This window comes from Cygnus atratus, chromosome 11 (genome assembly GCF_013377495.2).
Source record: "Cygnus atratus isolate AKBS03 ecotype Queensland, Australia chromosome 11, CAtr_DNAZoo_HiC_assembly, whole genome shotgun sequence".
Lineage (NCBI taxonomy): Eukaryota > Metazoa > Chordata > Aves > Anseriformes > Anatidae > Cygnus > Cygnus atratus.
In genome coordinates this window covers 20,645,826-20,672,457 of record NC_066372.1, presented here as the reverse complement: position 1 = coordinate 20,672,457, position 26,632 = coordinate 20,645,826, and the positions used below count along the sequence as shown (strand labels likewise).

General features: G+C 50.9%; 1 protein-coding gene across 2 annotated transcripts; it reads left to right on the top strand.

Moving 5' to 3' along the window:
* Nucleotides 1-221: 221 nt before the first annotated feature.
* ANP32A (acidic nuclear phosphoprotein 32 family member A) lies at nucleotides 222-20,724 on the top strand. 2 transcript variants are annotated; one of them, XM_035569416.2, is made up of 8 exons: nucleotides 222-486; nucleotides 14,489-14,638; nucleotides 14,780-14,902; nucleotides 16,565-16,763; nucleotides 16,965-17,063; nucleotides 18,618-18,715; nucleotides 19,633-19,693; nucleotides 19,886-20,724. In XM_035569416.2, exons 1-8 carry the CDS (start codon nucleotides 433-435, stop codon nucleotides 19,945-19,947), a joined length of 846 nt encoding a protein of 281 aa, XP_035425309.1. In that variant the 5' UTR covers nucleotides 222-432; the 3' UTR covers nucleotides 19,948-20,724. The 2 variants fall into 2 exon arrangements, with proteins under 2 accessions (XP_035425309.1, XP_035425310.1); XM_035569417.2 differs by having other exon boundaries at nucleotides 248-486; nucleotides 16,977-17,063.
* The last annotated feature ends 5,908 nt before the right edge of the window (nucleotides 20,725-26,632 follow it).

The following is a 26,632-nucleotide window of genomic DNA, read 5'->3' as shown; positions in this document are numbered from 1 at the left end:
GGGGGGGGGGGGGGGGGGGGGGAAGCAGCGCGCCCCGTGCCCGCCGCCACCGAGCCGCCGCCGCCGCCGCTCCTTCCCCATCAGCCCCCAGCGCGGAATGAGGCTCCGCTCCCAGCCGGGCTGTCCCCCTGGCCGGCTGCGCCGTTCCCCTATTGGCTCCCACCTCCCCTCGTCCTCCCCTATTGGCTCGAGCCTCTCGGCGCTGGGCGGCGATTGGCGGAGGGAGGCGTCGGTCAAGCCGGAGCCCCCGGGAGCGCCCGCCTCCGCAGTTATCAGGTTAGTGTTCGCCGCGGCGCTGGGCTCGGGGTTCCGAGCGGAGCTGGTGGAGCCCTCCGAGTCCTCCCGGCACCGGCCTCGGGAGGGGGGGGTCTGCAGCGGGGTCACCACGCCAGCGGAGCCGGGCACAGCGAGCGCCTCCCGCCAGCCGCGGCCATGGACATGAAGAAAAGGATCCACTTAGAGCTGCGGAACAGGACGCCCTCAGATGTAAGCAATGCCAAAAAAAAAAAAAAAAAAAAAATCCATCCCACATTTTATTTGATGATGATGATGATTTTTTTTTTTTTTTGAGAAAGGAAAAAAAAAAAAAAGCATCGAAAACGTGCGGTGCGATCGGGGAGGGGGCGGCGGGGGGGAAGGCGGCAGGGCCGCTGCTGCCCTTGAGGTGCCTACCTGTGCGTGGCCGTGCCCGGTTCGGGAGGGGGCCCGGGGGGCGCCCGCCTTGTGCTTTATGGAGGGGGGGGGGGGGACACACGGACACGGGGACCTGCGGGGCTGCTCCTCGCCCCGCCGGCGTGAGACGCATTAACGGGGGCTCGCGGTGCATGAAATAAAAATAAGTTGGTGCTCCTCTCCGGCGTGTTTAGTTCGCAAATATTTGTACTGGGTGCTGGGCAGGGAGAGCAGGCAGAGGCTGCGAGTGAGTTGCGAATGGTTTTAGTTTAAAGTGCGTCTTCGTTTCTGTGCAGTGATCAGGCAGGAGAGACTGGGGAGCCATATTTGTAACTTTGTAGTCCTCATGAACGCGCCCTTTCTCTCTCTCTCCCTCTCTCCAGATGCTGAGAAGATAAAAGAAAAGAATTTTAAGCAAATACTTAGCGTTTTTAGAGGTCTGGTATCGCTGCCCGTAGTGTGAGCGTGGAATAAAAAATATTGCAAGAAATAAATGCACTCTCCACCCCCTCCATCCCCGCACACACACACACACGCACAAAAAGGCTGGATGTGTGTGTGTGCGTGTTTTTCTTTTTTATTTTTTCCCCCTTTTTTAATTTTCTCCCTCCCCTCCCCATTTTGCCCCCCCCACCCTCCTTTTTTTTTTTTTTTTTTTTCCCTCGGGGCTGGACTTCAGGGCTTGTTGTTCGGCGCCTTCCCCGAATAAACGGCGGCGAGAAACTTTGTCAGGACGAAAATAGTCCGCGGCCGGGGGGGGTGCCCAGATGCGGCCGGGCCCCGGGCCCCGCTCCGGCGGGCGGCGGCGGCGGCGGGGCTCGAACCCGGGGCGCGGAGCGGGGGTCCCGGCACCCTTCCCCCCCCCCCCCCAGCCCCCGTTCCTCAGCCCGGGGCGGGGGGGGGGGGTTGAGGGCGGCGGGGGCTGCCCCGGCCCCTCGGTGTCCCGGAGGGGGGACACACGCCGCGGGGCGGCTAGAGAAGGGGCCGCGGGGGTGCCCCGGAGCGGGGCCCGGGGCTGGAGCCGGGGCCGGGGCCGGGGAGGGGAACGTACCTCTCCGGGAGGCGCCCGGGGGAGGGCGGAGGCAGGCGGCTGGAACGCGGCCCCGCGGCTTTTCGGTGGCCAGCGCGACGTCTGAGGGGACAAAGGCGGGCAGATTTATGTAACCTGCTCTTTAAACTTTAAAAAGTCCTGGGCGAGCGGCGGCGGGAGGAGGAGGAGGAGGAGGGCGCCCGCCCGCCCGCCCGCCGTAGCGGCACACGCCGCCGGCCCCGGCGAGGTGCGGCCCTGCCCGGCCCTCGGGGCTCATTGTTGGGGGGCCGGGGGGGGGGGGAGCCGCCCGCCCTCCGCCGCCCCAACCGCGCCGGTGCCGGGCCCCCCTGCGCCCCCCTTCCCGGCCGAGCCGCTCCCGGCCGCGGCTCCTGGCGTCGGCAGCGCCACGGCGCAGCGCAAGTAGGACGCGGCGCCATGTTGTGTCCTCCCCTCCCGAGCCGCCGCCGCTGAGGAGGAGGAGGAGGAAGGCGGCGAGGCCGGGCCGGGCCGGGTGGCAGCGGCGGAGCGGGGCCGGGCTTCTCCCCTCAGCGACCGGAGGGCGGCGGGGGGCGGCCGGGCGGCGGCTCCGACATGACGGGCGGCCGCCGCGCCTGCCATTTTGTCGCCGCTGTCGCCGGGCTCTGACAACGAGCCGCGGCGGCGGCGGGACGAGCCCCGAGGGGTAAAATCACCCCCGTGCCGCCTTCCCCGAACCCTTTAGCGTTATTTTTTTGACACCCCCCCCCCCCCCCCCCCCGGGCTCGGGGGGGGCCGCAAGGCCCGCCCGCCCGGGGGGGCGCTGGGGCGGGGGGCACTGCGGCCGTGAGCCGGGAAAACGCCTTCTTCTGGGCAGGGCCCGGCGGGAAGGTAGGTCTCCGCTTTGCTTTTTTTTTTTTTTTTTTTCCCCCCCACCCTTTTAATATATTTTTAAATCTTTTTAAGGCAGTTTTTTTATCTTTTTTTTAATTATTATTATTTTTGGTTTAACTTTTTGCATCTCGCTGCCTCACGCGTGTGATGCCGGAGGCTTGTTCACCATTTTAAGCAGACCCACAGTCCAAAGATTTAATCCTTTTCCTTAATGCTCTCTGGACAGTGCCCCCCCAAACACACATCTGGGTTTTGTTCAGTTCGGACTTACGCAAAAGCAAGCGGAGAGAGCCCCGGTTTGGTGGTGTTTCTCTGTTCCCCTGCAGCTGAGAAACATCCGCCAGTGGGTTGTAAAACAGTGCTTGGTTGACCTGTTTTGTTTTGTTTTTTTAACCTGTCAGCCTTTAGTTCGGTCACTGAGTTGTGCACATCAGTCCTCCCAAGGTCCGTTGGTCCATCACGTCCATTACAAGAGTAAATACTTCTGGTTTCCTACAGGGGGGCGATGCCGTTTGGGAACGCCGCTCTGTTTACGATCAGTTTTGTAAAAGCATTGATTACAGACGCCTGCACGTGCTGCTGTGCTGTGGAGAGCTAAGGGTGCAGTTTGAAGTCTGTTTCTCTAAAGTCCCCGTTAAAATAACTCAGCTGAATCCATCTCATGCTTTAGATGAAATGTTTGAAACTGAGTTTAGAAGCAGGTCTAGTGCCAGGTGTCATTTATTTACGGATTTCTATAAGTCTTTGGGCATGAACAGGACGGTTCTGTAAATTGCTTGTGTTAGTCTTTGTTTTGATAAATGCACAGTGTTTCTTGTGTGATCTGTGAAAGGTCATCCTTTTCAAAGTTTTAAATGTAATATATATAAATTTTGGTGAAAATAACTGCACAAGTAGAAGTGTATTTACTTCTTTTGGAGCTTCTGCCCTATACGTGCTCAACTTTTGCTATACATCTCCTGTTTAATCCATTATCAGAGCTTGCAGGATCAGAACTTTTTGTAAATCAAGGTTAGGTAAGAGGATGTCGATCAGGTGTTGGGGTTCTTTCTGATCTTACCAGACTATTTTATGCCTTGGGTTAGCTAATACAGTCCTCATGTAGAATACTATGTAATACTTCAGCTGTTAAGTCATATAACCCTGTAAGGTTACATGTTAGCTAATAAAATGTAATATAAGTGTCTCAAAGTGGATTGTATAGTAGCTATTTCTTCCTCAGACTCTTTTTTTGCTGGGTTGTGTTTTTTTTCCTCACTTCGCTTTTAGATGAATTCATCGTTGGTGAGAGGTCTGGGGTTACATAGCATCAGAAATTTGGTTGTGGTTTTGTGTATGTTGGTGAGAAATCTCTGGTTTGGGCGCATGAAATTTGTGCTGTACAGCCGCAATTGAGCTTTCACATCTACTCTCAGCCAGGTTATTTCAATTTCTTTAACCCCTTATATTACATGGTCACTTACGGTAGTGCACTCGCCATAGCCTTTGGCACTTTGCTGATCATATCACTGTAGTCTCCTGTTACATGTAACTGCCTGCCAGAAATTGGCCAGATACAACTTTTTCAGGGGGGTTTCCTCCAGACCATCAGCCAGGAGTGGAATAACCACTGACCTCCACAGAGAGGATGCTCACCTGGGCACACTCGAGGGTGTTCAGGTTCATTCCCAGTGTACGTAGCTCGATCAGTACCATGCAGAGACAGTAAAACAAGGTCAGTACTGAGGGGGACTCCTTGGCTGCGGGATGCAGAGGTACGTTTTTGAAATGATGCACAAAACTCCGGTGGTTTAGAGCTACCATGCCGGTTCCTTTAATCTGAGGATTGAATGCTGCTTTTGAAAGGAGCTTTATCAGCTCAAAATTGCGACAGTGATAAAATACTGACTGCAGCACTGGGTATTTCTTACAGTTCTTCCAACTCTTTGTTGCACTTTAAAGCTTATTTGAATTCTGATTTCTCACTGGTTATCTGTAGGTTTTAACGCTGAAGGGAAATACAGTGCAAGCATCTATGCAAAGTGTGCTCGCATATGAAGAATATAAATAAAAAGCTCTTTCCCCAAGCTAGTTCCTTGGTGTGATGCTCATAATAACAGTGAAGAGTTTAAAGTGATACACATCCCTTTAAAGACCTGCATTTTAAAAAAGCTTGGGTACTGTAAATGGGTACAGATACATTCTTATTCTTCCCCCAGCTGAACCACCTACAGGTGGAAAGGGGATCTACTCTAGGTGTGATACAAAGTGGGACAAGTGGGTTGCCTGGTAGTGTCTAGGGTGCCACGGGATCAGCACATACAAAGTACACGGCACCTGCAGGTTATCGTGGATTTTTGTAGACTTCAATCACTTAACCACTTAGGTAGCTGACAGCAGGGCGTAAATACAGCAAAGAGGTAGCTTTTATCTAACATGTAATATCAGCAATATCTGAGGTGCAGTCACAGTTACACACCTGAACCATACAAATGACTTTGTATCCGGAACTTTTTAAAAATTTTATTTATTTTGTAACTGGCTTAATAAAAATTAATTAAGAAGAGAAATAGCTGGATTTTAAAGGATGTAATTGTATTGTAAGCCATCAGGAAATGCATCTTCTGAACAAACAAGGTTGACTTGAGGGGAAAAAAAGCTGCTTAGTCCAAACCTCCTACGGTATAGGTGATGTGGCTGAGTCAAGCGTAACTATCCTTGCAGCAGGATTTGTGCATTATGTATCAATGGATAGGATATACCTTCCTCAAAACCTACACCCAGAACTTCTGAGAGTTTTAAAGTAACATTACTTACACGCAGGGATTGAGGGCTTCACCTTAATTTCCACTGTATTTAAAAGACCATATTATCTATGCCAGTGATTCATCTTTAATTGTTCATTTAAAGGGTGGTATAATTATTAGTGGTTTTCTTAAATGTTTACGGCCCAGAAGGCTGATGTCGAGTAGTTCTTCCCACTTCATTCTTTCCATGGATTACTCCTTCCTCCCCCATGTCCTCCCGCCTTACAGGTACAGGAGTTGCAGAGCTGGAGAAGCCAGAGAAGAGCTGGACCTGCAAAATACAAGTGGATGCTTGAATGAATGAATGAGACACGTGGCAGGGGTAGGGATGGTGCCCTAAGGAGGTGGTCCTGGCCTCTTGCTCAGCTATCAGTCAGAAATACAGTCAGTAAATACGTCACCTGTACTTTTTGACTAAGTTGGTAGAATCGGTTGTGAAGGCCTTGCATATGTAAGGATGACCTTTGAAATATTAAAGAAAAAAAAAAAAAGCCTCAGTGGTTTGCCTTCACAGCCCCGAGTAAAAGTTGTCCTCTCTATTGCAGCACTCACTTGTCCATTGGCTTGGTCTATCAAACACTTTCCCTCCAAAGCCGTAAAAGAGCTAGGGAAAGCTTATCTTTTGCTGGCATGATTTGCTAATGCATTCTGTAGCAGCTGACATCTTCAGAGCCTGCTTTCTGTATTAACTGTTCGGCTCTCGAAGCCGGTGTTAATTTAAGCCAGCGGTCCTTCTTTATGCGTGTCCCTACATCATCTGAGGGCAGCGTGGAGCACACGCGGCTGAACAAGGCGAAGTGGTTCAGCTCAGTACTTATCGCTTCTAACCGAAGGATTTTCCAAGTGGAGGTGCAATGCCATCTCTTTTGGTCCTGGTCTGTTGGCTAACGGCTGGATGTGCTGTCAGGCACTCGAACAAACCCAGACGTGGAGCTGCAGTGACCCGCGTGCAGCCACCCCAGCCAGGGGCAGAGCTCAGCTGATAGGTGACACTATCCATTGAAAAAGAAGAAGAAACCAGCACCACTGTTAAATTTAAAAAGCATTTAATGTGAAGATCGAGCAATTTAATCACTTACGAGCCTCTGTCTAAATAAATATTTGGGGTCTTTTCAGAGTTTTGCTGCTAGCAGTAGAAACCCAAATGGAAGCTAGTGACTTGCTTTTGAACGGAACAGCTTTCTGTGTCCCCAAAGTCTGTTCCTGATTTATTAATTAGCGTGCTGCTTATGCATATGCCTATAGTGACCCTTGTAAACGTGTGGAAGTGTGTTTATGTGACTCATGGGGTTTCTTGGCTGGGGGGGCTGTTCCTTGAGGAAGGCAGCAGTAGGTTATCTGCTCTGGAAGTTTTGTAGTACTGGAAAGGCTTCATAATTAGATACGAGTGTAAGGTGCATTCAGAACTGCGACGACTCTTAACCCTTCTGCTGCTTATGTGTTTGACTTGGAGCAGGAGGGTTCTGGCAGGAGCAGAGTGAAGGGGCGTTGGAGCTGTGTTAGTTGCTCTCAGGGCTTATGGCTCTGGTGTATAAAACATTAGAGGGTAGAAGAAGTAAATGCATCGCTATTCAGCCAGATTTTTCTGAGCTATGCAAGTAGCCTTATGCTGGCTCTGAAGAGCGAGTAGCTTCAGTTACAAAGACATTGAAAAGAAAAGGCACGCGTTTCCCCATCGCTCTTGCCCTGCTCCCTCCCTTTTGCTGGGGCAGAGGAGAGGCAGGGGCCCTGGCACTGTGGTGTGGCCAGGAGGAGGTCCTCCTGTGCCCAGCCTCGTGGGAGCAGGCGTAAATGAAGCCCGGCTTTCAGGTGGGGATCCCTAGCATGGCGCTGTCTTCAGCCTGGGAGCTTAAAAGGTGGCTTTCAGCTGCTCTTGTTGCGTCACGTCGCGTTTGTGTACAGCAATATTCAGCAAACTGCTAGAGCCAGGGCTGGGCCAGCAGCCCGCAGAGGTGCCCGCGTGGTCACTGGGTTGTTCTTGGTCCCTGGGCAAATGTTTTTTTTGCTGGTCCTTGGTTGCACCCTCGTCCAGAGCAAGGCCTGTTGTTAGCCTCTGCTCCCCGGTCACTTGTCCCAAGTGCGGTGCCGTGTTGATGGCCGCATGCTGCTTCTGGTGTTGGGGCTGGTGCACAGCCCCTCATCCCCATGGGCACTCTTTGCCAGCAGAGCTTAGCGCTGGAAGGGTAAGGTTGGAAAACTGCAGAACTGTAATCTAGAAAATGTTCGGAGTTTCTTCATCGTGTGGTTGTTAATGCACGCTGCTGCTTCTGGCGAAAAACGTCTGTGCATATTGATGCTGTCGTTGAAAAATGCCAGTTACCTAAACCGCGTTGGTGTGATACTGGAAGTTCTTTTGTTTTCTAAAATCTGAGGGAATTCCTGGGAAAGATATGCAGAAGAGGAATTCAAATACGAAAGTTTGGGGTTACATCATTTGGAGAAACCCTGGATGAATTTTGAAGCCCAGCGGTAAATTCACGTGATCTCATGCAAAATAGGCAAGATAACTGGACATGGAGTGGGTTGCCATTGGACCAGGCTGCAGTGGAAAGGGCTCTGCTCAGCGTCAGTGAATCGTGTAGTACCAAAAGGGGGATGGTTTGTGTTTTGTGGCCATGCTTCGAGCAGCATTTCTCCCTGCCCCAGGATTTGCAGATTGACCAGAGCCTGTGCAAGGTACCTGGTAGCTGGCTAGGTGGCTTTCAGAGTTTAAGACGTACTGCAAGTGAGTAAAATCTATTTATCGCATCTCAGCTGCTCGTAATAAAACCTTGAGGGGACATATCAAAATCCAAGGTAAAACATTGGTTTGGTAAAGGGGAAAAAAAAAAAAAAACAAACAAAATCAACCTTTACTGCTGTCACCTGTAGCTGGTGCCCGTGAGTTTCATTCTGCCACGTGTTCGTTGGCAGGCAGGTCAGAGGACGCCAACACTATCGAATTTTCCCTTCCCTGTTAAATTCATGGTAGGAAATACCCTACGTGTGGCTCAGTCCTCACCCTGAGCGTCTCCGCCGGGCGATCCCGAGCTGCCGATGGGGAATCCCGGTGGCAGGACGCCAGGAGGCAGCGGGTGCCCTGCCACCTGCTTCCCTCCCTCCTTGCACACAGGCAGCGTGCCAGGGGCGGGGGGGGGTGCACAGCCGGGGCGCACGGTCCTGCAGCCAGCCTGGGGAGGCCGAGCAGCAATTCGGGTACGCCTTCATCGGCGTGCTCCACGTTGGGTTAGAGGTTGTTCCGCGTTCCTCCATCTCCCGCCGTGTTCCACCAGGAGATGAGCTTTGTGTGGCCAGGCTCTGCTGCGTGCTGGTACCACGGGGTGCTCTCAGGTGGCTGAGGATCTGTCCTCCATGCAGCTGGCAAATGGCGTGTTTACGTGCTGTCTTTATCTAAATAAAAAATAAAGTCGGGTCTTTTAGGTTGGTTGCCTTTTGGTGACCATCTGAGAGCAGAAGTTATCATGTCTTTGAGCCTTCAGAGCAGTTCCGTTAGCACAAGGTACTGAATGAAATGTTTTGTTCAAGCATTTTTGGCCTGATCGCATTGCAGGTAGTACCTGAAATGAACATTTTTGCAACGTTTAACTTCTTCCAGAAGTAACTTTGGGAGAAGCTTGTAAAAGTCGAGCACGGAAAACATCCTGCCATCCCTGGGCAGCTCCGCATGAACATTGGGCTCCTTGCAAGGCTTGGGCAGTGTCTTGAGCCTTGTCAAACCCATTCTGCCCCCAGCAAATGAGAACGTCGTGACCATGGATGGTTGGCTTCTCTGGAACTTTGAGGCACAAACCGAGTGGACTAGAAACCTAAGGAGATCAGTTTCTGCTCGAGGATCCCCAGCTCTGCGTGAGAACAGATCCAGAACACAGCGTAAGCACAGGAGGAGCCCAGTTTTTGGCACTCTGGTTACAACAGGCAGCAAAGGTCGTGCTCGGTCTTTACCATGGAGCGATGCAGGGCTTTGCACACACTACGTACGCTTCTGAGACAAAAAAAAAAAAAACAACAAAACACTCAAAGACAGAAACCCAAGTGTCTTGAAGAAACGTTTGTACAACTGGGAGAAAACAAAACTCTGCTTTCAAAAGTCCTTTGGACTTGGCTTCCACTTGGCACAGCAGGCTTCCCTTCTTCTTCCCTCCCTGCTTTCCACAGCTCTGCCCTCCTCCAGATGAAGTTTCCATTGGGTTAAGAAGTACAAAGGGCTTCTCTCAACGTTCCCCAGCTCATTTGGTTGGAAGCAGTGCAAAACAGAGTTCACGCCCTCTTTACCAGTTGTTTGGGTAAAAATGCTGCATAGTGGGATATCCCTGTCCTTGAGGTACCACACACAACCTGCACTTCAAAAGCATCCCATCCATTGTGCTGGAAATGAGATGTTACAGCCTTTGCTGTTCCTGCTTGTAAAGCCAGCAGAACAGTACTTGGAAATTAGCCTTTTATTGTTGAAAAGTTGTATTCACAGCTGTGTCCTTCCATCCCGCCGCACAGCCTTCAGCCACAGACCTGGGTTCAGGACCCAAGTCCCGCTTCCCTGGATCTCCCAGCCCATGGGCTGCAGGCTTTCTGAAGCAGAGACTCTTCTGTTTTACGTGCTGCTGTGGGAATGTAGACTAAAGGTTAAGGCGATAACTTGCGCTGCATGGTGGCTGTCCGTGTGTAACTGAATTCCACCGCGCGCGTGCGGTGATATCTCAGGAGTACGGTCGCTCCCGGAGCGTGGAGGAGGCAGGCAGGGGAAGGAGGGTCTGCGTCGTACCTACATGTGCAGTGGGCTGTGATCTCCTTGCTGAGGCTCCCATGGAATCCAGTGGCTGCTTCCACGTGGCTGCCTGTGCTTGCCCTAGGAATAAGCTGGAGCCTCGCAGTACGCACCGGGGCTCTATTAAGGATACTCTGTGTGCGGTTGGGAATACAGCTCAATGCGGTACCCGTGCTGGGAGACAGCCCCCGGTTACCGAGCAGGCAGCAAGGCGGTGTGATGGCAGGGAAGTCCTGGAGAGGCACAGGGGATGCTGCAGTCCGCAGCTGGCAGCACAGCGCGTTACCAGCAGCCCGATATCACGATCTGAAGGCGTCTGAGACCATCGGGAAACAGCAACCAGGATGACCACGGGACAAGAAGCCCGAGGCTCGCCATCTGAAGGCTCTGCTGAAGAAGCACGCCTGTTGCCGCTGAGTGCTGAGGCCCGATACCAGCAAACCGCAAAGCAACGCTCCGGCAGAAAGGCGCAGACATCCAGGAAGCACCTGCGAGGGCGGCGAGGCCGAGGCAGCGCTGCCAGCTGGACAATGCAGGGTGTCCCTACCCAGGGCAGTGACGGTGCCTCGTTTGCCACCGGTGCTGCTGAAGACACGGCTGTTACGGCAGGACCCAGCCAAGCTGCACCTGCATTAGGTTTTCTGCTAGACGCCTGCGGGTGCCCCCTTGGCTGCTGAGGTGAGTGTGGCAGTGTTATTTGCAGTGGCTGGCTGCCTGTGGCGTGGTGCTCTTCTGCTCTTTCCCGCTACCTAGCAGTTTTGGAGAGGAGAGAGGAAAGACGAGCACGGGTTGTGTGGTCCGTCTTGCTCCTAAATTAGTGCCCGCTCCCATTAGTGCTTCGAGTAGCTTACGCGTTGTGGCGTAGGTAGCGCTGGGGCTGGCCGCGTGCAGCTGCCGCGCGTCGGATCAGGACCCCAGCGCCTCCGCCTGCCTCTCCCCGCGAGGTCGGCTGCTGTCCTGGGTTCCCTCTGCACACCCGTACCCCACATTACACGGGCTGCAGCGGGACACAGCCGCGTCGCCTCGGACCTGCTGAGGACCGCTTGTCTTGCTCCAGTTTGTGAGAGGACTCGGAAAGGGCGCTGGCTTGCATCGGGCAGAGGCTTGTTCTGGGATTTGGTGACAGAATATGAGGAAAGACACGTACGGAAGTCACAGCCGTGCTGCGCGTTGACAGGGTGTTCATGCGAAGTTCAGTGGATGTTCAGGGAGTGATTCAGGGGCCGGGATTTTCCTTAAAATTATGCAGATGTCTGAATACGGAGGAGGAATAGGTTTGCAGTCCCTGTGTCATACTTCTGTGGTGGTGAGCTGCTTCAGATGGAATGTGGCCTCACTAAGGTCACTTTTGGCTTCTCCTCCCTACGCTCCCAGTTACATCCATGCTTGTTTCTCTGTTGAGGCTGTCCTGGGCCGTACTCAGATAGGGCCCAGCATCCTCAGAAGGGGGCAAAGTTTGGGGGCAGAGCTGCCTGGCAGCCAGCAAGCTGGAAAAGTGTCCCGCTGATAACCCGAGGGGCCTCCAAGAGCCGTGCCCGCTCACTGACGGGATCTCACTGCCTGACGGGCTCCCGTTAATCGCCAAATACTCGTCAGTCACCAAATAACGAGTCCTAAGGAGACATGGGCGAGTTGCTGAAGGTGTCTTTAATACTTACGAAAACCGTCTGAGCTGGTGGCAGTCGTCACTGCGGGGAGAAGGACTGGCTGCGATGGCACGGGGAGCGCACGTCACAGTGAAGTCGGGAGAAGCTGTGCTTCCCTTCATCCTTATTCTCACGTGGGTGCTTGCCATAGGATTCCTGACCCTTGGAATAAATATAAGGCCACTTTGGTTCTGCCGTGAGCTCTGCTCTGTGTGCCATGCTGTCAGGAGCGACTCGGTGCGCTGGGGCACCTCTGGCCCTCGAGCCCCGGCTGCTGGAGCGCTCGCAGCCCACGCTGCTGTTCCCTGATGGAGCCCTTGGATGCGAGCGAGCCGTCGACCTCTCGCAAACCAGTTTTATTCCATGGGAGCTTCCCCGTGGGGCTGCTTTGGCTGAACTCGTGCCTGGTGTCTCGGTTCTGGGCACAGCAAAGAAGAGAGCGGTGCGCTTCTGTGTCAGAACCGGAGATCCTGAGGGGCAGAAAGGAAACAGCGGTCCTGCCCTAAAAGGAGCAACCTAGAAGTAGAAGCCAGTTGGCTTTTCTGCCACCGTGCTGTCACAAATTTCCTTCTCGGGCCTTTGCACGGGGCCGTGGGGATGGAGGGGAGCCGCTCCTCGAGCCCCCCTCCCTGCACCCCCCCCCCAGGAGGTGGGCGCTGGCCCCGCGCTGCCCCCGCAGATAACGGGGCGAGGACGGGGGCAGATAGGCGCAGATGTGCTGCTGGGAGGCTTGGCTCCGGGGTGGGGCTTCTTTTATTTCGTTTTTAAAATTTTTTTCCTTTCTTTTTTTTTTTTTTTTTTTTGGTGGGAGCTCTGTGTGTGTGTGTGAAGCAGATGTTTGAGACAGCTGAGTGTGTCTGCCCCTGAGCTGATCTCGCTGGAGGACCCTGATACTTAAATACTGTTAGAGCAGGAAGATAGGCATATTTGCCTTTAATCAGCTTTCCTGCCATCTAAATTTCAATATTTTTTTTTTGGTTTGTTTCGCCTTTCAGTGGAATAGATGTATGTGGGAGCTGGAGCATCTGACTCGTTCCTTGGTTTCTTCTAACCAGCCTAAAATTCTGCTGGGAGACTTTTGTGTAGCCATTCCCTACCATAATTCTTCTAGGAAAATTGTAGAGTCTTGGAAAACGTATTTCCTGTCTAACTCTGATCCTCCTACTCTCAATGAATCACTTGTGCTCTCGTGTTGCTTTGGGCTGACTTCCCTATTGACTTCAGCGCTTGGGATTTAATTAGAAATCTAGGGATGTTATTTGGAGCTGTAAAACTACACAGGATTCTCCTCTGTGCAGCAGCACTACAGTAATAACAAAAAATTAAGAAAATTAAATATTTGCATATTAACTGTCCTTGGTGCGAACTGAATAGTTGCTTCATGTTTCTACATACACCCTTTTTTGCAAACTTCCTTTTATCCCGTCCTCTTTGCAAACAGCAGCATCCTCTTCCTCCTCCAGGCCTCTAAACAAAGCCCGGTGCTCAGGGCTGCTCCGGCTGCCTGTGGCAGGAGGGGGCTGCGGTGCACGCAGCGGGACGTGGTGCTCTGGGTATTTATTTGTGTGCCGGGCAGAAAGTAACCCCCAGAAATTCCTCATTGGTATAAAAACGTCTGAATATCCTCCCGTGGGTGAGGCCTTCCTGTGGAGTCACAGCGCTCGGGGCAGAGCTGACAGAGAGCCCAAAAAAGCCCATCCAACCTCTGCTGCTCGCGGCCTCGAGTCCTGCGGGGCTGCCCCGGCCCTGGGGTGAAACCCGCAGTTCTGCTCGGGGTGGGGCCCGTGCGGCTTCTTTTGCATCGATGCTGTTGTTCTGTGTCCGTTAAAGATAGCACCTGCAAAAAAGGGCAGTGATGGTTTTTTTTTTTTCCTTTTTCTCTTTCTTTTTTTTTTTTTTTAAAGAAAAAGCCCTGCCTGGCAGGTCCTTTGCTGCTCAGGCCCGCAGGACATTATCTCACCCCTCCTGTTGGACCTCCTGGCTGCAATGGGGCAGGGGAGATAAGAAAGGGGGTATGCTTCCCCAGCAGCAGCTACAGTGCCTAACCTTCCCCTGCCAGCATCGTGTGGATCGCACCTTGTAATTCCCCAGGAAAGCAGTCACCTCCTTGGAGCGTGTCTTCACCTGAAGTGCAGTGGGGCAGCCCTAGCAAGAAGGGCTGGGGCAGACTCTGGAGGGCCTGGATTGGGTTCTCCAGTGCCCAGCTTTGGGTTTCGGGGCTGCCTGAGCAGCCACTGGTCTCTGCACGCCTGAAAAGCCTGAACAGTTCTTGCATGGAGCAGGAAGCTATTTTAACGAGCGGTGACACGGTGTAACAGCACGCTGCTTCTACGGTGTCGGAGTGGTAGGTTAGTTTAAAAATCCTGTTTTCGTATTTTTTTAGAGTGCTTTTTGCCCGCATTTACCAAAGACAGGCCTACTCCTAACAACCAAATAACTCAAGCCAGGATTAATGTTTCTGACTTGGTTCCACCATTTATAGCACAATACAAAGGTGAGCGGTTGAAGCAAAGCCAAATAACCGTGTTCTTGAAACGCTGCTAACCTGGCATGCTGGCAAAATGAGGGCTCAGACCCGGGAGATAACCTTTTGCATACTTGCCAACTTGATGGAATACCTTTCATTTTTGCCTGAGCTGTGTCGTCCTTTGCTTGGGAGTTGAAATCTTTATTCCCCGCGCAGAGGTTCTCACGCACGTTTTTGCACTGCTCTTTTTTCCAGGTTAAAGAGCTCGTTCTTGACAACTGCAGGTCATACGAAGGCAAAATCGAAGGCCTTACAGATGAGTTCGAAGAGCTGGAATTCTTAAGTACAATCAACGTAGGCTTAACCTCAGTTGCAAACTTACCAAAGTTAAACAAACTTAAGAAGGTAAACAACATGCCCTCTCTCTCCCTCTTTGCAATAGTCTGCATGTAAAATAGTTGTTTGCCTAACTTAATTAATGACTGACCAAACTGCTTTGTGATGCATGCTTGCACTAAAAACTCAAGATGTTTATGTGCCTTTCAGCTCGAGCTAAGTGACAACAGAATCTCAGGAGGACTGGAAGTGTTGGCAGAAAAGTGTCCAAACCTCACGCATCTAAATCTAAGTGGCAACAAAATAAAAGATCTCGGTACAATAGAACCTCTGGTAAGTCAGTGCGGCGTGGAGCGAAACAAAAACTTAATTTTGTGATGAGAAGGGGCAACGTGCTGGCGTGGTGGGGACGATATTTTGGGCTTTGAAATTCCAAACGAGCTTGCAGCTGAATGTCTTCAGCTCTGGTGCTTATCCCACAGCCTGGTGCCCGTGCCGTGGGGCTGACACCCGTCCGAGGGTGCAGCATCCCGGTGGGGAGTGCAAGCTGCTGCTTCCCTCTAGCGGCCAGCCCTCTGCCAGGAGCAGCCCGGGGACCTGTCCTGGCCCCAGGCAAAGTGGGGACAGCCCCCAGGCTGCTCTCACCCAGCAGTGCCTTTTGGAAGCGCAGCAGCTTTGCACCCCGGTAATTCAAGGGAAGGGAATGACCGAGAGTTGGCTCTTGGCGGCTGGCTCGTGTTGTGGGTCTGTCTCCCATAGCCAGGGTCCCTGCTTGGACTGGATGCACCGTCCCCAAAATATTCAGCCTAAAATAACAGGCAGCGCTTCTGCTCGGGGTGTGGGGTGTGCGGGTGTCGGTAGGACCAGCCGCAGCACCGTGCTCAGCCTGCTTGTCCCAGCGGAGCAGCGGTCGCTGAGCCTCCAGTTCCTTCCTGCAGCTTCCCAGCACCTCTCCTGCTCGCTGCCATTACACTCCATTGTTTTACAATGCCGTTATTCTCCTTATTTCAAGTGCACAGGTCAGGTTTGTCAGGTTGGCGTTCCAAAAACCTTCAACTGTCAGTTCTAGGAGTGGTTCTTAGTACTACTTCCTAATTTTTGGTTTGCGTGTCCTTGGTTTTCTAGGAACAAAGAGTTTCAGCTCATGCCTACTTCCCAAATACTTGCTCCTAAGTGTCTCAAGGAGCAGTTTTCAATGAGCCCATCTTGGCTCGCCTTTCCTCCAGGAGAAGAGGAGAGTAGGGCAGTTAAACTGAGAGGATTGTAACTGCTCCCACTTTCAGACTTGTTTTCTTGACATCACCATTGCTCTGTGTGCTAAACTCCAAAAGGAAGATAGTTCATAAGACCCGACACAAATCCTTAACCGCTCTGCTTGTGCTTTTATTGTTAATACTTGGAAGTGCTGCTGGCAATGCAGCCCACTTCCTCCAAAAAATAAATTAATTAAATATTTATAAAATATTTATATTTAATATATTAGAATTTATTTATTAGAAATTTAATAAATTAAATATTTTTCCCTGTTCTAAGCCTTTTTTTCATCTAGGATCAAAGGTGCCATCATCAAAAATTTTAGAATCTCTTCTAGTAAAAATCTTGTGTCTAAAGAACGGGCTGTTTCTTTTTCCACTGAAAATAGTACTCTGTATGTATCTGGCCCCAATATTTTGCCTTGCCCTTTGGGGTAATTCACTGGACCGCTGTTTATTCTTAGCTCGGTCCCTCACAGCACGTGTGATTTTGTGCCCTTATCTCTTTCCAAACCTCAGTCTTCCACTTGCAAGATGCTGAACTTAAGGGCATTTTCCACTCAGATAGCACAGAAGCAGTGGCCAGGCATTGCAGATTTCTGTCCCGCCCCAACTTAGGAGGCAGAGAACGAAATGACCCCTTTTGTCCTGGAAGCTCTTGAACACGTTAACTTTGTCGAATTGTCTGTTCTTAGTGGTTTATTGCGACACTGGGCTTCAGAGACTTTTCTTTCCTTTGCAGAAAAAGTTAGAAAACCTGAAGAGTTTAGATCTTTTCAATTGCGAGGTAACCAACTTGAACGATTATAGAGAAAACGTATTCAAGCTCCTCCCGCAACTCACATACCTCGATGGCTACGATCGGGACGACAAAGAAGCGCCGGACTCTGACGCAGAGGGCTACGTGGAGGGCCTAGACGACGAGGAGGAGGATGAAGATGGTATGTGACTTGTGCTGCTTGGTGTGCGTAAGTTAAAAGAGCGATGTGCTGCCTAGTGCATTTTGCTTCCAGCTCTGACTTGTTGGCAAGAGAAGGGTGTTCTCAGCAGCTCCTGATGATGTAAAGGAGACGTACCTCAGTGTCCTCTGAAGGAACGAGGGGAAAGGAGAGGGGCAGGGCCTGAAAGAACTACTTTCTCAGTCTTATCTCTAGTGAAAGATCGGGACGACAAAGAAGCGCCGGACTCTGACGCAGAGGGCTACGTGGAGGGCCTAGACGACGAGGAGGAAGATGAAGACGGTACGTGACTTGTGCTGCTTGGTGTGCGTAAGTGGAAGGACTGACATGCTGCGTGCTGCGTTTTGTGTCCAGCTCTGGCTTGTTGGCAGCAGAAGGGCCTTCAGCAGCTCGTTCCTGACCGGTGTAAAGGAGAAATACCTCCGTGTCCTCTGAGGGAACGAGGGGAAAGGAGATGGGCAGGGCTTGAGAGAGCTTCTGAGTCTTACTTCTAGTGAACAATGGGGAGAGAAAGGGTGGTAGGAGAAAGGGGCCAGGAGGAGGAGTAAGATGAGCAGTGAGATGCTGGAAATGTTCAGGGAACAGTAAACATCAGGGGATGAGTACAAACGGGAGAAATGGGTAAGAGAAGATGAGATGCAAACAAACGCCGCAGTTTTCCAGGAACCATACGATCAGGGAAGCCACGTGTGGTTGTGTAGATCCTGATGGAGAAGGGCAGAGTGGAGAAGCAGAGTGGGCATAGGACAAAGTGGTTGAGTGAAGGAATCGAGTAGAGGAGCCAAGGCATTACTGGGAGGGTATGGCTTATCCATGAAGAGAAAGGGAACCGGTTGGAATTGGGTGGAAGAGAGGAGAGGGTGAGTGCTGACGTTTTCCTGGGGCAAGCTGTGAAAGGCAGTAATGAAGCAGCGAGCAACTTTTTAATGCTAGGAAAGTGAACTCTGTGTCCCACTGCATGTAGGTGCCGTTCTGCCTCCCTGGCAGGCTGCACTCAGAGGCATCAGTGTACTGGCTGGATGAGTGTCGGGCTGAGTTTGGGGAATTTGCTAGACTCTTCAAACCCAGCTGCGCAGCAAAAGCAGAATAGCTGGACTTGCACTTTTCCCTCGAGTGCTGAATGCGAGCCCTGGTGAAAGGGGCGAGTGCCGCAGCGGTGCCAGGCAGAGGGGTGCTGTCATCCAGCAGCGCAGAAATTCAGCAGGGATGGGTTCTTTTCCTCAGAGCACAAGTCTGAGCCTGTGTTGCAATGCATGAAAAAGCTCCAAAACGCCATTCCCACAGCATGGAAAACATTCCTGGTTTGTTGCTTGGGCTCGTTGAGTTTGCAACCAAGAGGAAAGTGCTTAAATGCGTGTGGTGGATCGTGTGTGACCCTTCTGTATTGCTCTGGTAGCATAAAGGCAAGGAGCATCCCCTGGGGAGGGCTCCCAGTGCATGGTTGGCTTGTAAAGTTGTGCCCTGTCTCTGCTGGGAGCAGATGGACACTTGCAGACGAAGAGCTGCAGATGTCCCACGGGTTCTAAAATGCACATCAGTGGTGGGAGCTGGAGCAGCTGAAGCACTCCTGAGGCTGCTGTGACTTTCTGTCAGGGCCCTGCAGCAGCTCTGACCACGGGCACGGCTGCCACATTGCCCTGTCACTTGGCTGAAGAGGCACAGGGCTTCGTCCGGCCCTGCCTAGCAGCTGGAGAGCTGCCTTTAATTCTGCGCTGCCTCAAAGCAATGCTCTCAGTTCGCTCCCCGTGTTGGTAGGAGGTTCCATGTCAGACGGCAATGTTGGGAAAAAAAATAAACTTTAAGTGTCTGAGTGGTTAATCTTGTTTGACTGTGTAGAAGAGGAGTATGATGATGACGCTCAGGTAGTAGAAGACGAAGAAGATGAGGAGGAAGAGGAGGAAGGAGAAGAGGAGGACGTAAGCGGAGAAGAGGAGGTAAGGACTTTATGCAGTTAATAATGGGTGTGGAGTGAACACTAACAGGGAATAGTTGGGCAAGAAACGGATCAAAGACTGGAGGGTTTTGGTACGGGATGCGCGTGCTTGCTTTTTTAACCTGAGAAGCATCACAGGGGGGGGCTTTGAGGCACGCCTGTCTATGAGCCAGCTGCCATCTAGTGACCGCTGACATGAAATCATTCTGCTGCCTGGGCTGGTGTCAGTACCGCCAGGAACGTCCGCAGGCCTAGCGTGGGGGCCTCTGGAGGGCTGGATTTACACACACAGAGTGGTACCCGAATTACTGACCCCGTGCTCCGAGACCGAGGTTCCTCCTGTACCTGTATCTTGTGGTTCTTCGGGATGCTTGAATTCGTAGTGGAGTCCAGCTGCTGTGTGTGAGCTGCTCACATTCTGCTGGGACTTCACCCCTAGCAGAACCACTGGGAATGGGGCTAAAATATCTGTTGAAGGCCAGCTGCTCAGAACCTGGAGCTGTCTGTTCATCTTGCACCTCTCCTTACCCCCAGAACACGTGCCTGCTCCCACTGAGCAATCACCCGTAGCAATCACCGCGTTTTGCTAAGCTCAGGACGTCATAACAAAATTTGCAGCTTCATGGCAGCTGAACTATGAAACCATTTACTTGCTGAGGAGTTGAAGCTAGAAGTGGCTGCTACAGCTTTCTGCAATGAAACATGGGCCAGAGTCCAGTTATGCTGCTGCAAAAAACTCCAGCAACTACACTTATATAAGTGTGTGGGAAGTGTCTGCCTTCTTGTTTGCTTTTTGTTTAAGATGCTTCAAGGACTTTTTCTCTCTGTTGTAAAATGCTGTTGGGTATTGCCAAATTGTGAAAGGTTCTGAGCTGAAACCAACTTTTTAAATATCCTTTTTTTTTTTCTTTAATCTAGGAGGATGAAGAAGGCTATAACGATGGTGAGGTAGATGATGACGAAGATGAAGAAGAGCCCGGTATGGCAGTAATCCATTTTTTTCCTAGAGATTAAATATATATATGTATATATATATAAAGCAGGCTCATGTTTTTATTCCTGCTCCTTTGATAGCAAGCCAGTTGCCAAAGTAGAAGCTTGTTGAACTTGTTCAGCTTCTCAGCAACATGTGGGAGCACCCGTATAATTCAAGTTGCGTTTTATTTTTCAGATGAAGAACGGGGACAGAAGAGAAAACGAGAACCTGAAGACGAAGGGGATGAGGATGACTAAACTGAATAACCTATTTTGAAAATTTCCTATTGTGATTTGACTGTTTTTACCCTGTATTTCCCCTCCCCACACCCCCAACCTTTTTTTTTCTTTTTTTTTTTTCTGATTGTAATGTTGCTGTGGGAACGAGAGGGAGAAGCAGACTGGGTGGGCAAGGGAATAAAATACTATTTTTACTGCCACTCCTCCTCCTATTCATTTTAAATTTTTTCTTTTTGTCCCTCTCTTAGTCCCTGTAACTGCAATAGTAAGTATAAACCAAGTGGTAATTTGTTTCTTATTATTGGAGTGGATAGTTTGACATCTTTCAAAAGAAAAAAAAAAAGTTAAGATCAGTGGATGATACCCCAAATACACATATTCTGTTCTGAGACAGCCGAATATCCTTGGTTGTTGGGATTTTCCACCGCTGCCAGTCACTAAATACGTTGTAAGCATTTTTGGGGGATGCTTCAAATCTAGGCAAAGCGTCCCTCCACAGCAACAGGTGTGAGAATGGCATATTGATAAAGTGATTTCTTTGTTGCCTGTCCGTGAATGACTGCCATTTTCAGCCAATGCTTTCCCTGCTTTTGTAGGTACCTTTTCTTTTGCTGTTTGTAAATAGTGACCAAATGTTTTTTTTGTTTTGTTTTTTTGTTTTGTTTTGTTTTGGGGTGTTCCTTTGGATCTGGTTTGTGGGGTGAATTTGCAATCCCCTCCTTCCCCATGTGTTGTGTTTTTTCCTTTGTTTGTTTTGTTGCTTTTTTTTTTTTTTTTTGGCTAGGGTATAGCCAATACACTGAAAATGGCAGGCATTTAAATATATATATAAATATATATAAAAAGTGTTCCTAATTCCTGAGTTACTAGTGAAATGAATTTGACAATTGTAATAAAAAAATGTTTCAACCCTTTTAAATAAGGTGTGTACTATTTTGGTCTGTAATATATAACACCTAGTCAATTTTAAGTGATGAGAAACTACTTCCACTTGTGCTATATACTTTGAAAATTTTTACAAACCTAAATACAGGAGGCAGTTCAGCATGTAGGGTAGGAGGTTTCTTTTCATACACTCAAGCACGAGATACTAATACAAAATTGTATTTTCTTACCTAGTGGAAGTCAGTAAAATGACTGAAAATACCTAGTGAATGTACAGTTTTACTTTCATATCCCTCTTTAAAATAGCTTTAGAAGTGACTTGTATTTCCTAGTCAATATTTCATCTGTATAAATACATTTGCAACAGTTTTTTTTTTTTTTTTTCCCAGAAGAGCCAAACTTTGAGTTTTATGTCTGTTTGTCATTGATGAATTTCAATAAATCTTTTTATACAATTTTTTCTGTGGCTTATTTGAGTAAAATGGGCCACTGGGAATGAATTGCATAGCTTTTTAAGAAGGCATTCAGTAAGTTATCCTGGTAAATTCCCCGATATTTTTAGTAGCTTGATCATATGTTTTGCTCTGCAAAACTATCCTTAGCCACGGTTGGGTGAAACCAAGGGAGAGGTTACGACTTTAATGTAAATAACAGCGTGCCGTTTTTCTTTCAGAAGGAGCGTTTTTTTTCCCTGCATTACCACCATGAATATTACACTTGGCGTGTTCGTTTCTGCTGCCTGTTTAATCCTGTCCCTGTTTACCCAGGCCCAGAAGAAAACCCTTGATTGCGAGCGAGATCCCACGGTTCCTGCGAGCCCCAGGGCGTGTGGCTGGGACCTGGGCTACGTCACCCGCCACCATCTGGGGCAGTTGCTGCCAGGTCTGAGCTAAGTCTGTGCGTTTTCCTCTTGTCAATGAGCAGTGCGTTAGGGGTGAGGGGTGTAGTGGGCATTAAAGTCCTGCCTACGTGCTGTGCCGGAGGGTGAGACGCTGCGGAAGGTCGCATACTGCTGCTCCGTCCTTGCATCGCTTTGCAAAGATATGTCTTTTTGCAGGTGTGCTGCTGGTTTGTGGGTTGGTTTGTTTGGTTTGATATTTTATTTTTTTATTTTTATTTTTTATTTTTTTGAGAACCAAGCAAACTGGTGCTCCCTCCCCAGTCGGGGTCTGCTGCTGTGAAACCGAGCCCTGAAACGGGCAGGGCAGGTCACAAATAGCAGCACAGAGGCAAGCCCAGGAGCAACAAAGCCACGACCCAAAAAGAGCCCTTGGGTCACGCTAAACCAGCTTGGACTCAAAGGCTTCAGCTCGGCTTTGTGCTGGGAAACTTGACTTCTAAGTGTTTTTCCGAAGGTGCACGTTTCTGCTCGAGCTGTTCAAAGGACTCAGCAGCAGCTGGCCCTGACCTTTCCTGCAGCACAGGCCGGAGACTTGGAACTGAGCGCCCCAGGTCCGTGCCCCCCTCTGCATGCCGAAGGTGCAGCTTCACGAGGTGATGCTGAAGGGACATTTGGTTTAGCCTGTGTCACCCGTGGGCTCCAGCAAGCCACCGCTGGCTTATCTTGGAAGCATTCAGAAACCCTTAAGTCATTTTTATAAGCAGCGAATGGCCCAGGTGTCACTGAAGTGACACTTCTTTGTGCTGCTAATTGTTTCGAAGCTTGCTTTGGAATTAATTAGGTTTCAAAGAAAACTGCAGCAGTAAGCCCCTTGCTGCCCAGGGGTGGAATTTGCTGCGTTCCCACTGAAGCAGGGCCCCGTTCCCTGTTCAGCCCTGCCCAAACCCGCACCGATCCTCCAGGGACCTCAGGGGGGAGGCCGGGAGCTGGAGGCCAGGCTGGGTGCCGGGCGGGGGCAGTTTTCAGGCTTCATGGAAAACAGAAAGGAGGTTTGCCCAAGATGGATAACTTCACTTTTTTTTTTCTTGAAGCACACAACTGTCACCCTTCAAACCCAGGGCTTGTTTCCCCGAGTGCCGTGTGTGTGTGTGTGTGTGTATGCTGGATAAAGATATTTACCAACTTGCAGCCTCCTCTTGGAAAGCAAACAAACAAAAACCCACAAACCCCGGTATTTTATAACAGTTCAGCGGGAAGGCCCACGTGGAAATAGTCAGGAATGAATAAGGGGAGCGTTCAGCTCATTCGCACGCCCGTTTCGGTGTCACCGAGCTCTCCCTGCTGTCAGTTCTCCTGCTAACCATGCTGTCACCGAGGAGCCCTCATCCTGCGGCAGCCTTCGGGGACAAGAACCATGGAGCACAGAACCTGGGATTTTCCAGGTGCCCAAAATATTCATTTTTGCACAGCCATGCATACATGTAATATGAGTCTTGCTTTACCTGGAGCACGTTAGGGGCTGTGGGAAGCCTTAAGGCAACGTGGAGCCCTCCCTTGGTTCCTTTTTCAGAGACGTCTCAAGAGTTTGCTTCTGGGGTGTTTTTCTTTGCCTTGCTGTCCTGAACCTGCTCTAAAGCTCAGACTGCTTAAAACATGCTGCTGGGGCTGTGGAAATGACCCTTCTTTTCAGGCTCAGCTTTCCGAAATACACATTTTTGCATTCGTGGGCGAAGCTGCTGCTCACCTGGCCAGCAAGCAGTGGACGAAGGGCTCTGCCTCTGCTCTCCCAGCCGCAGGCCGATGCTCTGCTCAGTACGAGGCATTTCTGCCCCGTTCCCCGGGGCTGCGCAGTGCCTGTAAGGATGCATGCCAGGCAGGGAGGGGATGCTCAGGAGGAGATGCTCTTGCTCACGCTTGTTATGCACCCAACTGACCGATGGGGACTGCGATCCCTGTGCTGCCTTAATAACGTAATGGCCTGGTGGTTTGCATTTCTGGCACTCGAGGACAGCTTCTCCTTGCTTGATTTGATCATGCTGCTTGTACCCGAACTACTTGCAGAGTTTAAGGCAAGAGCACAGGCTTCCAGTGAAGGTCGGGAAGGGTCCTCAAGGCCACAGAGCCGCCAGCGTTACCCAGCTGGGTGGGAGGAGGGTGGCTGCAGGTGCTGGACTCTGCTGCAGCCCCTGCCCCCAGGAGTTTAAATGTTTTTTTTCCTTCATCCTTAGGACCTTGTGGCAGCGAGGGAAGGGTTCATCCCGTTGCCCACTGTAGGGTTGCTGCCGTGCTTGGCCACACTTAGTATCCAGATCGCTTTGAGTGGGTGTTTGGATACACACAGAGGTAAATCCCCTGTTCTGTAGCCAGATGTGACATGACAATCCTTGCCAAAAGTGGATTCCTAAAGCAGTGAGTCCATGGTCCTACCCTGCGCTGTGATGTAGGGTAGGAAGCATTAAATCTCCCCCCCCCGGTTCTCTGCAGGACAGCGCCTGCTCTGACCAAGCATCTCTTAGGGTTGCCTTTAAAGATGTCTTACGTCTCAGAATGAATCATCCCGTGCTGAAATTTAGAAGTCTCATGACTGCAGGCTTCATGGTGGGAAGAAACTCAGCCCTGGGAAGGAGACACTGGGGGTTTTCAGTTCACAACGTGAAGGGAAGAAATGTCTTGCAGATAACTTAAAATCTGAGACTTCAGCCGAGCACTTCAACCCGAACGTCCTCCCTGGTGAGAAAACCACCCGCCTTTACTTCAAACACCTTCCTAGAGCACCTTCACTAGAATTGCTGATTCACTCTGATATTTTCCAGCTGTCTTCAGAAGCCCGATGCTGCAGGGCAATAGCGCAGGGGATGGATGGGGTGTTACTACACTGAGCCCTTGGGTGTTTGAAAGCCTCCTTCCAGGAAAGGATGGGAAATTTGCATCTGGAGATCACCTTTTGGGGCAAAATTTTTAAAACCACAATCTTTTTGCTGTGAGAAAGTCGAGGTCCCAAGGGGGGGCCCCAAGGACATAGCGGAGCTGCTGAACCCAGCAGGGCCAGGCTCTGCCAGCACGCAGCATCCTCAGCGAGGTGATGGGAAACTCCATTTAATTAAAAAAAAACAACAATAACAACAAAAAAAAACCAAGCACCAACAGCAAACAAGAAAAAAAAACAAACAAAAAACAACACATAGTGGCTTCTCTAAATTTGCTTAATTTTTAGCTTTCAAAAAGCAGGCCTTATATTGTTGTCAATAAATTAACAGGGGGTTTAATCACCAGCGATCCCTTCTGGTAGGCGCTCGGAAGATGCCGGGAACCATTGGTGCTGAGGACGGGCAGCACCAGGAGGCCAAGCTAAAAGTGTTCGCCTCCAGCAGAGCCAACCCTCCAGGAAGCAGAAAGTAGGTCAGGGCGATAAGGCTGAGCACGGAGGGATGGTGTTAACAGGGAGGGGGAAAGCAGAGCAGGAGGGAACCCGTCCCATGGCCACAGCCGCACGGGTAAGGGGCTGTCTGCTGCGGGCAGCCGAGGTCTTTAATCCTTTCTCCTTAAAACCTGCTGCCCCTAACGATGTCGGATCAAGAGGTAATTGCGGTGAGCAGCGTATGGGAAGGGCAAGCCCTCAGCCTGGATCTGGGAGGGGAGAGGCTGGAGGATCCTGTGGGTGTATAGGATATTTGGGCATTGCTTCAGTTCTCCGGGGGGTCCTGGAGGTGCTCTGCACCCCGGAGAGCAAGGCACCATCCCTGCCAGCACTGCGGGCCGGGTGAGCATCTGCTGGCCTTTAAGCACACCGTGATGTTTATTTGTCTTCAAGAGGGGTGGAAAAGAAAAGCTGGGAGGTTACAGACTCGTGGGTCTAATTAAAAACCCCGGTAAAATGCTGCAGATGACCCGAAAGCACCGGAGCCCCCCGCAGCAACACAGGCTCACCCCGAGCAGTGGCCGGGGCTCGGGGCAGCGCTGGAGCCGGTCCCGTGGTCCCCAGCACACCCCAAGTGGCCCCGAATCACCCCCAAATCGGGGTGATTTGTCAGGTCTTTATGGCGAGCCACGGGGTTGCAGCGGCACGGGGAATTCAGCGCTAAAATTGGCTGTATCGAGTGCCCCAAAACGGGCCTGGCTGCTTTAAATAGCGCCCAGATGGCGCGAGAGGAAGCGGCAGGAAAAAACCCGAGCTGTTCCCGAGAGAGCTGGGGAGAAAAGGTGCAAGAGCAGCGATACCCGGCCGGGGCTCGCCCTACGACCCGCAGCACCGTGGCTTCTTCCGGAGGTTTTGGCAAAGCCCGAGCACAGCGGGGACGCTTCGGGAGCCCCTTCTGCAAATGTCCCCCCTGCAGCCACCCCCTGCAGGCACCCAGGGGTGCGCAGCCTCCAGGGCTGCTGGCAGGGGTTTGGTGGAGCCGAGAGGACGAGCTGGGGAGCAGGGGATGGGGACGGGCACCCGCGTCCCCCTCACCTGCAGCACAGGCCCAGGGCTCCCGATTTGTGCTGATGCTTGCAGGTATGCTAATGGCCTCATTAATCATCACCGCCCGCAGCTGTAATTGGGCTCGCTTTGTGTGGATTCCGGGAGCTTCGGAGACACGGAGACACGTTCGCTCTTCCCTTATGAAGGATAATTTAGTGAAATCAGTCCCAGCACACCGCCTCTGAATAAGGCCACGGCCATAAATAACCCCAAGCAGGACCAGGACATCGCTGCTCTGAACGCGTGGCTGAGCTCCGGGAGCAGGCAGGGCTTTTGGAAGTAAGGAAGCAGCCAAGACTTTAATAATCCTCAAATAGAGTTAATTTCCTAGGGACGCACCTCCTTCTAAATATGAGGAGTGATAAAAGCAGGAAACTCCATTCCGGTCGCCAAATTATAACACACTTCTCAACTCCAGGAAAAATGAAATAGAATAAAAATAAAATAAAATAAAATAAAATAAATAAAATAAAATAAAATAAAAAAAAAGCTTAAAACTCTCTTTCCAACCA